At 49.4% G+C, this 14000-nt stretch overlaps 1 protein-coding gene across 2 annotated transcripts in view; it reads right to left on the bottom strand.

Moving 5' to 3' along the window:
- MYO5C (myosin VC) overlaps positions 1-14000 on the bottom strand; it is a 193880-nt gene that overhangs the window by 121822 nt on the left and 58058 nt on the right. For both annotated transcript variants that reach the window (XM_040413958.1, XM_040413959.1), the window contains one exon: positions 12919-13063. In XM_040413958.1, coding sequence (XP_040269892.1) covers positions 12919-13063 — 145 coding nt within the window. The remainder of the gene's footprint in view (positions 1-12918; positions 13064-14000) is intronic.

The raw sequence follows: 14000 nt of genomic DNA, 5'->3' as shown, positions 1-14000 counted from the left end.
CCTGCGCACTCAGTTCGTCGGCCGGCGCATGCGCACTGCGATGCCCATTCCTTGTACGGCATCACAGTAATTAATGCGCATGCGCCGATGGAACGCCTCCTTTCTGGTGTTTTCGCGCCGTTAGCCGACACATGCGCATTAATTACTGTGATGCCGTACGACGGACTGAGTGCGCAGGCGCAGGATCTCGGCGAAACAAGAAGTAAGTAGATGGGCGGTCAGAGGGAAAGGATGGGCGGGCAGAGGGAAAGAATAGGCGAGGGAAGCAACGATAAGGCTGAGCTAGCTGGGCACCTACGAGGCTAACGCCGCCCCTGGGCACTTGCGAGCCCTCATTTGCATATGCTACTAAGATGTTTTTTGCCAGTTTTATAAGTCCAGGATTGCTCATAAAGGTAACGTTTTTATTAACTGTAAGGCCTAGTTCACACGAACGTATGGCTTTTATAGTTTTTTGAGGTCCGTTTTTCACGGATACGTTGTTCCGTTTTTTGTTTCCATTGTGTTTCCGTTTCTGTTCCGTTTTTCCGTTCCGTTTTTCCGTATGGCATATACATATATCTATTTTCAATAGATGGTTCAGCAAAAACGGATACGGAAGACATACGGATGCATTTCCGTATGTGTTCCGTTTTTTTTGCGGACCCATTGACTTGAATGGAGCCACGGAACGTTATTTGCGGGCAATAATAGGACATGTTCTATCTTTTAACGGAAAGGAAAAACGGAAATACGGAAACGGAATGCATACGGAGTACATTCCGTTTTTTTTGCGGAACCATCGAAATAAATGGTTCCGTATACGGACCGTATATGGAACACGAAAAAACGGCCCGTACACTCGCAAAAAAAAACGTTCGTGTGAACTAGGCCCAAGGCTGCTAGAAAGCTATGGGAAGGGTTAAAAAGGTGAAACTTTGATGACAGACTCCCTTTAAGTGTCGCATTTGTTTGTATTTGTTATATTCCCTGTTGTTGTATCTGGGTCTGAGACTGTCACCACCAGACATCTGAGAAGCTCTGACAGACGTCCTTCAGAACCTCTTTCTTGAGGTTCCTTTTGTTTTGCTTTCATTTTCTCATCTCGTTAGTCTCTCTCAGCTGTCATATAGTTGCACTGATTGCATCCCTTTAAATCCCTTCCCATACTGCATCACTTTGCGGTTTATACAACTTCCTGGAGTATATGCATGCTGGATGCTACTGCTGAGTCTTCTACAGATAAGTTTTGTTCATTCATTTGTATTTTCCTGTTTGCTGGATCCCAGGAGACCCTGACTCCCTCCGTATCAAGTGTAGGGAGCCGGTGGTAGTGTCCCCTCACTATTATAGGGTGTTCAGGGGTTAATCAGTCGAGGTACGAGGATATGCGATCTTCTACCATTGAGAATTTCGCATAGGCTGAGTAGTTAGGGAGAGAGCCAGGTCTGGTGCAGGGCTATCCCTTTTGGTTCCTTAGTTTTGGATCCAGTCAGCCGGATCTTCCTTTTGTGTCTTCTAGTTTGCTGTACACCTTCCGTGACAGAGACAGAGACTACCTTTTGTCCATCTGGGGAGGAATGGGTTGTCTCTGGTCCTATACTTATTCCAGGGCCTTATAGGGAAATCAGGGCCTAGGTATCCTGCTTATGAATATTCCTTGCTTCAAGGTCTATTCATATTGATAGGTAGTCAGGGCCCGGATTAGGGTTGTCTAGGAGGTGACCTGTTTCTTCCCTAGTTTCCATGCCCAGTTACTGTTCCCCTTCCCTCCTGTGTTCAGTGTGGAGTTCCCCCCCCCCCCCCCCCACACTGATCGTGACAGAGAGACTGTTAGGGCTTTGACTGAGAAGCTGGTAATTTTCCACAGCTGCCATAGAGTTTAAAGAAGACCATGTTTTGGAGGGAAAAACGCAGACGTTGTTTACCACCAAAAAGCAGACACCGTGACCTTTTAAATATCTGGTTTTAACTCTGTTATGTCTGGAAGCTTGTTTTTGTCTGGAAAACCTGCTGTGTCATTGCCATTGAGTATAATTAAAGCTCTAATGTAAGTCTATACTAGACGGGAGCTGAAACAATGTATATGTTTGTGCTGAGTTTCTCCACTCCACCCCTCCCACTAGAAGGTTCTAGTTTAGCAAAAACTGTATAAAAGGAGAGCAGTCAGAGCCCCTAGTATGCTGCAGTTAGGCCTCTTTCACACAGGCGTTGCGGGAAAATGTGCGGGTGCGTTGCAGGAACACGCACGATTTTCTGCGCGAGTGCAAAACATTGTAATGCGTTTTGCACTCGCGTGAGAAAAATCGCGCGTGTTTGGTACCCAAACCCGAACTTCTTCACAGAAGAACAAAGAGGGGCATGCTGTGATTTTCACGCAACGCATAAGTGATGCGTGAAAATCACTGCTCATGTGAACAGCCCCATAGAAATGAATGGGTCGGGATTCAGTGCGGGTGCAATGCGTTCAACTCACGCATCGCATCCGCGCGGAATACTCGCCCGTGTGAAAGGGGCCTTAGGGAACAGTGCTTGGAAGAGGAGACTCTGCCATACTACTGAGTGACCAGAAGAAGACACTGAGACGGGGATGCAACGCCACAGAACCTGGATCACCAGCCTTGGACCAGGGTACCAGCGTTCTGAAGAGAAAGAGGGACAGCTAGCTCAGGCCTTTCCTCAGCATCAAACCCTTCTTCTGCCAGGGAGGAGAGTGGAGAAGCCAGCCCAATGCTTCACCTGTATTGTTTTGTACCTGAATTCCTCCAGTAAAGAAGCACCCTGGTTTACTTCAGACCCTGATTCTCTGGACTTATTTCCCATTGGGGTGCACCACGTCTTACCAGCCCTTCCGGAAAGCAGCAACGCGTGGTGACACCTCGACGGTGTCCGGGGGACCCAGCGTAGCGTTGGGGCCACCCAAAACCCGGCCTCTGCACATGCCACACTTTTCAGATTTTTATCATGTATCATTTTCTTTTCACTTCACACAAACTTACTACTTTGTGTTGGTCTGCCACATAAAATCTCAATAAAATACATTTAGTTTTGTGGGTGTGAACGTGGCGAAATGTGGAAAAGTTCAAGGGGTATGAATACTTTTTCAAGGCACTGTAGTTATAACTATTTTATATTGTGTGTGAGGAGGTGGCAGCACTCACCTTACAATTTTATGTGTCTGACCAATGGTTAGAAATGGTAGGATATGATGGGAATGGTTTATTATGACCCCATATGTCAGAAACTGGTGTAAAAATGTTGCATGCCTGCATTTTCTGACTTTCTGAACGCCCATGTTACAAAATGTAGGCACATGTGGTGTTTCTACTCCATCCTTACCAATGTGGTCGGGTGGGGATGTGGTATTTGCAGGGCCATCATCCTCAGCACTTTCACAGTTATTTACGCTAGTTTATTTGTGACAACTGAAATCTACACCAGCTACAGGCTGGAGTAGATTTCAGTCTAGCCGCTAGACTACTGGAGGATGCGCCTACTTTATGACTAAGCCTGCGCCTCGTCATACATTAGGTACATCCTCCAGAAGAGCAGGGGATATCAATGACTGGTAATAAAGGACTCCCTTTTGTATTTGTCTGTATTTTCCCCCTACAGGATGGACTGTCTGGGTTGGGAAGGGCCTGACTATTTGTAAAATGTTCCTTAAAGGGATTGTCCCACGAAAAATATTCTACATTCAGCACCTGGATCTGAATACTTTTGCAATTGCATGTAATAAAAAAATTTGTATAGCCATTGAGTTATTCACTGAAATCTATCTGCTGTTTGACCTTTTTCTAAATTCTCTGTCCAGCTTACTGAGGTTGACATACAGTTGTGTTCAAAATAATAGCAGTCAGACATCACTAACCTATCAATCACTGTTTTTGGTAGAAAAGGAGACTTTTGTATTACTTACCAGTAAAGTCTCTTTCTCGCTCTTCCTTGGGGGACACAGGAAACCATGGGTATAGCTCTGCTCCCTAGGAGGCGTGACACTAAGTGAAAGCTGTAAGCCCCTCCTCCATCAGCTATACCCTTCAGCCTGGAGAAGAGACTGCCAGTTGCGTGTCCAAGTAGTGAAAGATAACCACCAACCGGAAAAAAGAACTGTCGAGCCCCAACGGGGGCAACCAAGCCGGAACCACAACTGTAAACCCAAATGAAGGGCGGGTGCTGTGTCCCCCAAGGAAGAGCGAGAAAGAGACTTTACTGGTAAGTAATACAAAAGTCTCCTTTTCTCGCCCATATTCCTTGGGGGACACAGGAAACCATGGGACGTTCTAGAGCAGTCCCAGAAGGGAGGGACCAGAACAACTAGACCAACACCAGAGGCATCAATCAACTGCCGCCTGCAACACCAGACGGCCTAAAGCAGCGTCAGCCGACGCATGAGTATGCACCCTGTAGAACTTGGTGAAAGTGTGCAAGGAGGACCACGTGGCCGCCTTGCAAATCTGCTCCGTAGAAGCCCGATTCCTCTGAGCCCAGGAAGCCCCGACCGCTCTAGTGGAGTGAGCGGTAACACCAAGGGGCGGAACCTTGCCCTTGGCGAGATAAGCCTCAGTAACAGCCATCTTGACCAAACGGGCGATAGTAACTTTGGACGCCGCCATCCCTCTGTGCGACCCCTCCGGAACCACAAAGAGCGAGTCAGTACGCCTGAAAGAGCTGGTTACCTCCAGGTAAACCTTGAGCGCCCTGACAACGTCCAGGCGATGAAGCTCCCTCTCCCGGGGGTGGGAAGGGGAAGGACACAAAGAGGGGAGAACGATGTCCTCGTTCAGATGAAAGGCGGAGACCACCTTAGGAAGGAAGGAAGGGACCGGACGAAGGACCACCTTGTCCTGGTGGAACACTAGGAAAGGTTCCAGACAGGAGAGTGCAGCCAATTCGGACACCCTCCGAAGAGAGGTGACGGCCACAAGGAAAATAACCTTGCAGGACAGAAGTCGCAAGGAAACCGTCCGCAGAGGCTCGAAAGGAGAAGCCTGGAGCGCTGAGAGAACCAGGTTCAGGTCCCAGGGCGGTACCGGAGGGCGGTACGGGGGAACCGCGTGAGCCACGCCCTGAAGGAAGGTCTTGACAGGACCAAGGGGGGCCAGTGGGCGCTGAAACAAAATGGACAGCGCAGACACCTGACCCTTCAAAGAACTAAGACCCAGACCTTGGGCAAGTCCGCTCTGCAGGAAGGACAAAACAGTGGGGAGAAAAAAGCGGAGCGGAGGAATCCCCAGATCGGCACAGAACCCCAAATAGGTCCTCCAGGTCCTATAATAGATCCTAGAAGAGGACGGCTTGCGGGCACGGATCATGGTGCGGACGACGTCCGCAGAAAAACCCCTACGTGTCAAGACGGTGGTCTCAACAACCACGCCGTCAAACGTAGGGACCTTAAACGCGGGTGGAAGATCGGTCCCTGAGAGAGAAGATCTTCCCTGGCGGGCAGCGGCCAGGGCGCGTCTGCCAGGAGCAGCATGAGGTCGGCATACCAAGACCGGCGGGGCCAGTCCGGAGCGACCAGAATCACCGAGACGCCCTCCGCCGCGATCTTCCGAAGGACTTTGGGCAGGAGTGGGATGGGAGGGAATATGTACGGACGCGCGAAGCCTCGCCAAGGACGAACGAGGGCGTCGGCTCCGCAAGCTCCCGGATCCCTGGCCCTGGACAGATAGGCGGGGACCTTGTGATTGAACTTGGAGGCCATGAGGTCCACGTCCGGCATGCCCCAACGAAGGCAAATGGCCTTGAATACCTCCGGGTGAAGAGACCACTCGCCGGGGTCGACAGTGGTGCGACTGAGGAAGTCCGCCGCCCAATTGTCCACCCCTGGAATAAAAATTGCCGATAGAGCCGGGACGTGGGCTTCCGCCCAACGGAGAATGCTGGTGACCTCCCGCATCGCTGCGAGTGCCCCCCTGGTGGTTTATGTATGCCACAGCTGTGGCGTTGTCCGATTGCACACGAACTGAAAGACCCTTCAGCAGATGAGTCCAGTGTCGCAGAGACAGAAGGGCCGCTCTCAGCTCCAGGACATTGATCGAGAGTTTGGACTCCGATGGAGACCAAATGCCCTGGACGGATCGGGGAGGAAACACGCCTCCCCAGCCCAAGAGACTGGCATCGGTTGTAACCACCAACCAGTTGAGCGGCAGAAAGGACCTGCCCAGAAGAGGGGACTGTAACCACCAGCGGAGAGATGACCGCACCGGAGGCGATAGATGGAAGGGATGATCCAGAGACTGCGGCGATTTGTCCCAGGAGGAGAGGATCGCCCGTTGGAGAGGGCGGGAGTGAAACTGCGCAAATGGGATCGCCTCGAAGCAGGCAACCATCTGCCCCAAGACCCGCATGCAGAAGCGGAAGGACGGTCGACGGTGGAGAAGGAGACCCCGAATCGCCCGGCGGAGGGTCAATCGTTTTTCCGAGGGAAGACGTACCTCCGCCGCTCCCGTGTCTAAAAGCATTCCCAGGAAGACCAGTTGTCTGGAGGGGGGAAGGGAGGACTTGGGGAAGTTGATGACCCAACCGAACCTCGCCAGAGTCTCTAGAGTGAGATCCACGCTGGCAACCGCTTGAGAAAGGGACGGAGCCTTGATGAGGATATCGTCCAAGTACGGTAGCAGAAAAACACCCCTGGAACGGAGTAAGGCCAAAACCGGGGCCAGGACCTTGGTGAACACCCGGGGGGCTGTTGCCAGCCCAAAGGGAAGGGCGACAAATTGGAAGTGGAGGTCCCCCACGGCGAATCGGAGGAAGCGATGGTGACACCGGGCTACCGGAACATGGAGGTAGGCATCCTGTATATCGATGGAAGACATGAAGTCTCCCCGCTCCAGGGAAGCCACCGCGGAACGGAGGGACTCCATCCGAAACCGTCGAAGGAGGAGAAAACGGTTGAGCTTTTTGAGGTCCAAAATGGGCCGCACCGAACCTCCCTTCTTGGGAACTACAAAGAGGTTCGAATAGAACCCTTGGAACCTTTTCTCTAGAGGAACGGGGGTAATCACCCCTCTGTCCAGTAAGGCTTGAACAGCCGCGGAGAACGCAGCCGCGCTTTTCGGGTCCCGCGGCGGGCGGGAGCGAAAGAACCGATCTGGAGGGAAGGACGCGAATTCGATTTTGTATCCGGAGGACACAATTTCGAGAGCCCAGGCGTCGGAGACGTGAGCCATCCAGACGTCCCTGAAAAGGAGGAGCCGGCCCCCCACCCGGGTGGGTGGGGGCGCGCCTTCAGGCAGAGGACTGTTTTGCTGCGGGTGTGCGGGCAGCCTGCGGCCTGCGCCAGGAGGGCTGCGCCCGAAAAAACGGCTTCCTACGCTTATCCTGGGGAGGGACTGAAGCGGCAGCTGTGGGGGGAGCCCCAGAGGTCCTGCGGGAGGACCGAAAACGAGATGCACTAGGTCGTCCGCGGGGGGCGCCCCTGGCTTGGGGTTGAGGAAGATGGGTGCTTTTACCACCCGTGGCCTCCGAAATAAGCTCGTCTAGGCGGACCCCGAAAAGGCGGGAACCCGCAAACGGTAGCCCCGCCAAGGAACGTTTGGAGGCAGCGTCCGCTTTCCAAACCTTCAGCCAGAGTTCCCTCCTGACAGAAACTGCCAGGGCGGAGGAGCGTGCTATAAGGGCTCCCGCATCAAGGGAGGCCTCACAAACAAAATTCCCGGCCCGAATAATAAGCTGGGCCAAGGAACGTAGGTCCTGGATGGGGACGTCCGAGTCCAACTCCTGCTCCAGCTGCGCACCCCAAGCAGAAATTGCTTTACCTGCCCAAGCAGAGGCAAAAACCGGTCTGAGGGCAGAACCGGAGGCAGCAAAAATGCCCTTGGAAAGGGTCTCCATGCGACGGTCCTCCGCTGACTGAAGAGAGGACCCGTCGGGAACAGGGATGGCCGTGTTCTTTGACAAACGGGCCACAGGGGGGTCCACCTTGGGTGGGGACGACCAGGTGGCCACGACATCGGCTGGAAAAGGATAGCAAATGTCCAGCTTCTTGGGGTTGACAAAACGGGCGTCCGGGCGAGCCCAAGCCTTAGACACCACGGAGGAGAAATCAGAGTGGATTGGAAAAACTTTTGAGGCCTGCCTGGGTCTGATAAAGGAGACGCTAGCTGCGTCAGAGCTAGGGGGGTCATCTTGCACCTTAAAGGTGTCACGAATATCAGAGATGAGTTGACCCATCGCTGAGGCTAGCTTGGACGGCAGGGCCGAGTCCATTTCCAAATCTGAAACCGCCAATTCACCTTCAGAGAGCGAATCCTTTGGAGAGGAGAGGCCCGTCTGAGTGCGCACGCGTGGCGGGGAGAGGGAGGCCTCCGAGGAGGAGGATCGCTCTACTCTAAAACGCTTCTGAGAGTGCCTAGCTTGGGAAGGGTCACTAAGAGAGGGTGAACCCGCCGCAGCGGCAGAAGCAATGGACCCGGAGGGCGCGACAGTAAGAGTGGCGTCCTGCGGGGTAGGCGGCCTGTCTATTAGGCGGCCCACGACATGAGTGAGGCTTTCCACGGCCTGGGACAGGGATCTAGCCCAGTCAGGCGGGTCAGAGGAAGCAGGGAGCGACACAGCGGGCGACTGAGGCTGCGGTGGAGCTCGGCATGCAGGACAGTGCGGATCAGACTGCCCCCGGGGAAAGGCTTCCCTACAAGCGGTACAGGCATGGTACCAAGGCTTGGCAGCTGCAGAAGGGTCTGACATGGTGGAAAAAAAAGTTGCACTTAAAGTGGGAGACCCCAGGTGAAAAACGGGGATCACACCCAAGCAACAGTACTGGTGGCACGGAGGGGGTTAACAGTCCTACCAGACCCAGATGATGCAAGCGGCAGACAGCAAGGGCAGCAGACTGAAGGGAGGCTGTGGAGGAGAGGCGGCAGGCAGCAGGCACGGAGATGAATAGCTTCAGGATCGGACGGCAGAGAGGGTTCCACGCAGCACCTGAGATGTGGAGCCCGACGAAACCGGAAGTAGCGGAGCGCATGTAGGAAGCTCCGCCCCCCCCCCCTTGCCGCGCTGAAGGAGAAGCAGAGCCGCGCGCGCGGCAAAATGATTTAACCCCCTAGGTAGATGAAGTGCCGGCCAAAATGAAAAAGGTGCCGTTCGCGCCAAGTAAGCGGCCCCCGCCGCGCCTGAATGTGACGACTCCTGCATACAGCCGTCCCCCTGACTGCCCTGCCGTTAAAGAGGTAATCACCCCCGTAAGAACCACCTTGTCCTGGGTCTGCAACACCAGAACGAAGTCCCCCCCAAATGATGGCCGGTAAAGTTGCCGGCCCCGATATGCCCATGGAGTAGGGGGGGGGGGTTGATGGACACCACGGAGAGGTGTAGCAGCGGTGGGAGGGAGGGAAGGGGAGGCTGGAGCAGCCACTCTCACCATACGCTGTCTTCGCCCTCAATCCATCCAGCAGGGTCGCCCCTTCAGCCACTGGCACCGCAGTGGCAGGAAGCCGGGGGAGGGACTTGGCGTGCGGGCGACCCTTGAGCTGGCGGGACGCAGGGGAGCGAGGCTGCCCTGGTCCACCTTGTCTTCTGTGGGGGAGGCGGCAGTGCGGTATTACCGGCACTGGCGCGACTCAACCCCGGGAGAAAACAGAGGGGTCTAGTGCGCCTCTGTTGTCCCTGTAAGTAGAAAAAATCCGAATTAAAAACAACAAATAACGCAAAAAATAAAAAATTATAGGAAAACAACCCTGCCTAAGCAGGGAGTGTCTTGCCTTCTTGGACACTAAGCAAAAACTGGCAGTCTCTTCTCCAGGCTGAAGGGTATAGCTGATGGAGGAGGGGCTTACAGCTTTCACTTAGTGTCACGCCTCCTAGGGAGCAGAGCTATACCCATGGTTTCCTGTGTCCCCCAAGGAATATGGGCGAGAAATTATATTTCTACTTAGCAAATAATTTACTAGCTGCTGATTCTCTGTAATTGAATCACTAATTTAAAGGGGCATGTTCAAAATAATAGCAGTGTGGAGTTCAATAAGTGAGGCCATTTGAAAAACAGGTGGCAATTATTGCCCTTATTTAAGGAAGGCAGGCAGCAAATGGTGTACATGCTGGTTACAGTGCATTTCTCTCTGAAATTCTGAGTAAAATGGGTTGTTCCAGAAATTGTTCAGAAGAACAGCGTACCTTGATTAAAAAGTTGATTGGAGAGGGGAAAACATATAATGAAGTGCAGAAAATGATAGGCTGCTCAGCTAAAATCATTGCAAATGCTTTAAAATGGCAACCAAAACCTGAAAGACGTGGAAGAAAGCTAAAAACTACCATTCGAATGGATAGAAGAATAGCCAAAATGGCAAGGACTCGGCCAACAAACAGCTTCAGGAAGATCAAAGAAGGTCTAAAGTTACCTGTGAGTACTGTTACAATTAGAAGACGCCTATGTGAAGCCAAAGCTATCTGCAAGAATCCCCCGCAAAGTCCCATTGTTGAAAAAAAGACATATGCTGAAGAGGCTATTTGCCAAAGAGCACATTGACTGGCCTAAAGAGACATTTTGTGGAAAGTAAGATTGTTCTTTTTGGGTCTAGTGGCCGGAGACAGTTTGTCAGATGACCCCCAAACACTGAATTCAAGCCACAGTACACTGTGAAGACAGTGATGCATGGTGGCACAAGCATCATGATATGGGGATGTTTCTCATACTAAGGTGTTGGGCCTATTTATCGCGTACCAGGGATCATGGATCAGTTTGAATACATCAGAATACTTGAATAGGTTATGCTGAAGAGGAAATGCCCTTGAAATGGGTGTTCCAACAAGACAACTACCCCAAACGCACCAGTAAATGTGCCACATCTTTGTTCCAGACCAACAAGATTGACGTTATGGAGTGGCCAGCCCAATCCCCGGATCTTAACCCCTTAAGGACTCAGCCCTATTTCAGCTTAAGGACCAGGCCATTTTTTGCAAATCTGAGCAGTGTCGCTTTAAGTGCTGATAACTTTATAACGCTTTGACTTATCCAGGCCATTCTGAGATAGTTTTTTCGTCACATATTGTACTTAATGACACTGGTAAAATGAAGTCAATTTCTCTACTTCTATAATATATAGTAATACCTCCAAAAATAGTTATTACTTTACATTCCCCATATGTCTACTTCATGTTTGGATCATTTTGGGAATGATATTTTATTTTTTGGGGATGTTACAAGGCTTAGAAGTTTAGAAGCAAATCTTTAAATGTTTCAGAAATTTCAAAAACCCAATTTTTAGGGACCAGTTCAGGTCTGAAGTCATTTTGCGAGGCTTACATAATAGAAACCACCCAAAAATGACCCCATTCTATAAACTACACCCCTCAAGGTATTCAAAACTGATTTTACAAACTTTGTTAACCCTTTAGGTGTTCCACAAGAATTAATGGAAAATAGAGATACAATTTCAAAATTTCACTTTTTTGGCAGATTTTCCATTTTAATCATTTTTTTCCAGTTACAAAGCAAGGGTTAACAGCCAAACCAAACAATATTTATGGCCCTGATTCTGTAGATTACTGTGTGTATTACTCATACAATCTTCAAACTTTCAGTTTATATAGTGAATGTTTGAGTTTGTAAAGAAGAATACAAACACTGCTTTTTTTTTTGAACAGTCTAATATTCACTTTTCTTATTTTTTTTTAGAGGAACAACACAAATATGATATTTTTTTTCTTCATGTTTTGATTTGGAATAGAATGTGTAGTGTTCCCAATGCATTTGTGTGTATGGAAATAACAGCTATTAGAAGGATTTTGAGCTTTATTCACTTTTTTAAACACACTGCTATTATTTTGAACACAACTGTATATGCTTAATTCCATCTTTTAACTACCACCAGATGCAGCGGAAAGGACAAGCTCCCTGAGCTGCCAGCTTGATAAAAATCTAGTGCAATTGCAGCAATGAATGGGGAGATCACTGGATCCATGTGACGTACAGGCCTGATTCTATGTTTGCTAGAAAAAGATTGTCATGTACTATATGATGTCTGATTTTCATTTTTGTATTACTCATGGGATAACCCCTTTAAAAAAATGTTATAAAACGTGATGGTGGTCATTCTCGAATTCCATGTTGGTGTCTATGGAAGGAGAGACACCTAGAGGCTCTAACAGTGAAGTCACAAGAAGGAGCCGTAGGAGGTTGCCACAAAGGGTTGTCTTCCTGCCCAAAGATGTTGTTGTGCTTGGTAATGCCCTGAGAGTAGAAGGAAGAGACTGAGACATAGCTCCAGATGAGGGGTCTTGTGACAGAGAGAGAGTCGCCATTAAATCCTAGTTGCTGAGCAGAACTAAACCCTAGAATTGACTGGAATTAACTGGAAGAGTGAGTTGTGCCACCACGGTAGATACAGTTTTACTTTGAAAGTTGTGACCCAAGAGGATTAAATTGACTAGTTCTTGTTGAACACTCTCAGTCTATTGCCTCCGTTGCACTGAGCCAGGGGGCAGACATAAGTGAGGACCCTACATTTACAGGCAGAGTAATTTATTATGTGAATGTAAAATTATGTCACTAGTCCCATAAAGGACCTTATATATAAAAAAAATATTCTAGTTAGTTGCCTAAAATAACACTGTGAGCAGAACTGATATACTGTCATGTCATGTGCACTGCTTAGGTAGGACACAGGCATTCTCTTTTTGGCATTTTTTTAATCCCTGCATTACACTTCAACCTCTCAGGTCCTTTACTAGGTATAATACAGTGTGGCAATATTGCATTGAGTGTTGCTTGGTGCCATTAAGTTCAGTAGAGTACAGTCTGAACCCAACGCCACCAGTACAGCATACCCATTTTATAAACATAAAGGCAAACCATTTGCCCACATAAAATATATAAGCCCGGCAATCTATCTAGTATTAAAACATTATAATGCATCTGGGTTCATGTGACAATGCAATGAATACATTACAAGCAAAAAAAATCATCAAGGACCCTGAATGGGACCGTGAAATTACCTGGCCATTTGTTTGTATGCTTCTTCTGCCACAGCAAATATATGGGGATCCATGTCACCCATATTCTGCCCACTGTATGCATGGATGATTGCATCTCCATAAATGGGCAGTTCTTTATAGGGATTTATTGCAACTAGAATAATACCTGCAGAAAAAAACAGGCCCATGTATTCAGATATTTCCACAAACATAAAATACACACATGAAATATAAGTAGATTATGTTAGATATACCAGTATTCCCTAACCACAATTAGCGGTCTGTGGTATCCCGGCCTGGCATCCTGCTGACAGCAGGAGCGCACGGCGTCATTGGTTTCTATGACGCCGTGCGCTTCATGCCGCCGCTGCACTACAGTAATACACTCGTATGATCTATATGAGTGTATTACTGTAGTGCAGCGGCAGCATGAAGCGCACGGCGTCATAGCAACCAATGACGGCGTGCGCTCCTGCTGTCAGCAGGATGCCAGGCTGGGATACCACGGACCGCGCATGTCCGTGTTCCACGGCCGTGTGCATTCGGCCTTAAATAGTCACTAACTTTTCACACAACTTTGCATAAATCAATACTACAAGTGAAAACAAGAAACTTTGTAATATGTTTTATCAGGAAGAAATTCCTAGTTTATCAGTAAGAAATGTCTAGTCCTTCCCCTGCAGAGCTACATAGGAAAGTGTAGCTCAGCACAAATGTTTCATTCACAAAAATACATGTCAGTACTTCTCTTTAATGTCCTCAATTATCCTGGGGCTGCTTCTGAGTGACTGTGAGACAGTTAGGAAGGAGATTTCCCTCCACTTTCTGTGTGCAGTGGATGGCAGCTAGTCTCCACCCATCATGTCTGAGACAACTGCAAACTAGATATTGAACAAGCACATAGGAAAACTACTAAAAATGCCAGATACAAGTGATACAACGGCCAAAAATAGTGTTATTCCTCATGTACACACATTGTTTGTTGAAAGCTCAGTGCCGCTTTAAGTGTAATGCATATTCACACCTTAACGGGGTTGTCTTAGTTCAGCAAAAGGCATTTATTATGCAGACAAAGTTAATACAAGGCACTTATTTATTTTTCC

This window comes from Bufo bufo, chromosome 1, assembly GCF_905171765.1.
Source record: "Bufo bufo chromosome 1, aBufBuf1.1, whole genome shotgun sequence".
NCBI classification, from domain to species: domain Eukaryota; kingdom Metazoa; phylum Chordata; class Amphibia; order Anura; family Bufonidae; genus Bufo; species Bufo bufo.
This window is presented reverse-complemented; position numbering and strand designations above follow the sequence as displayed.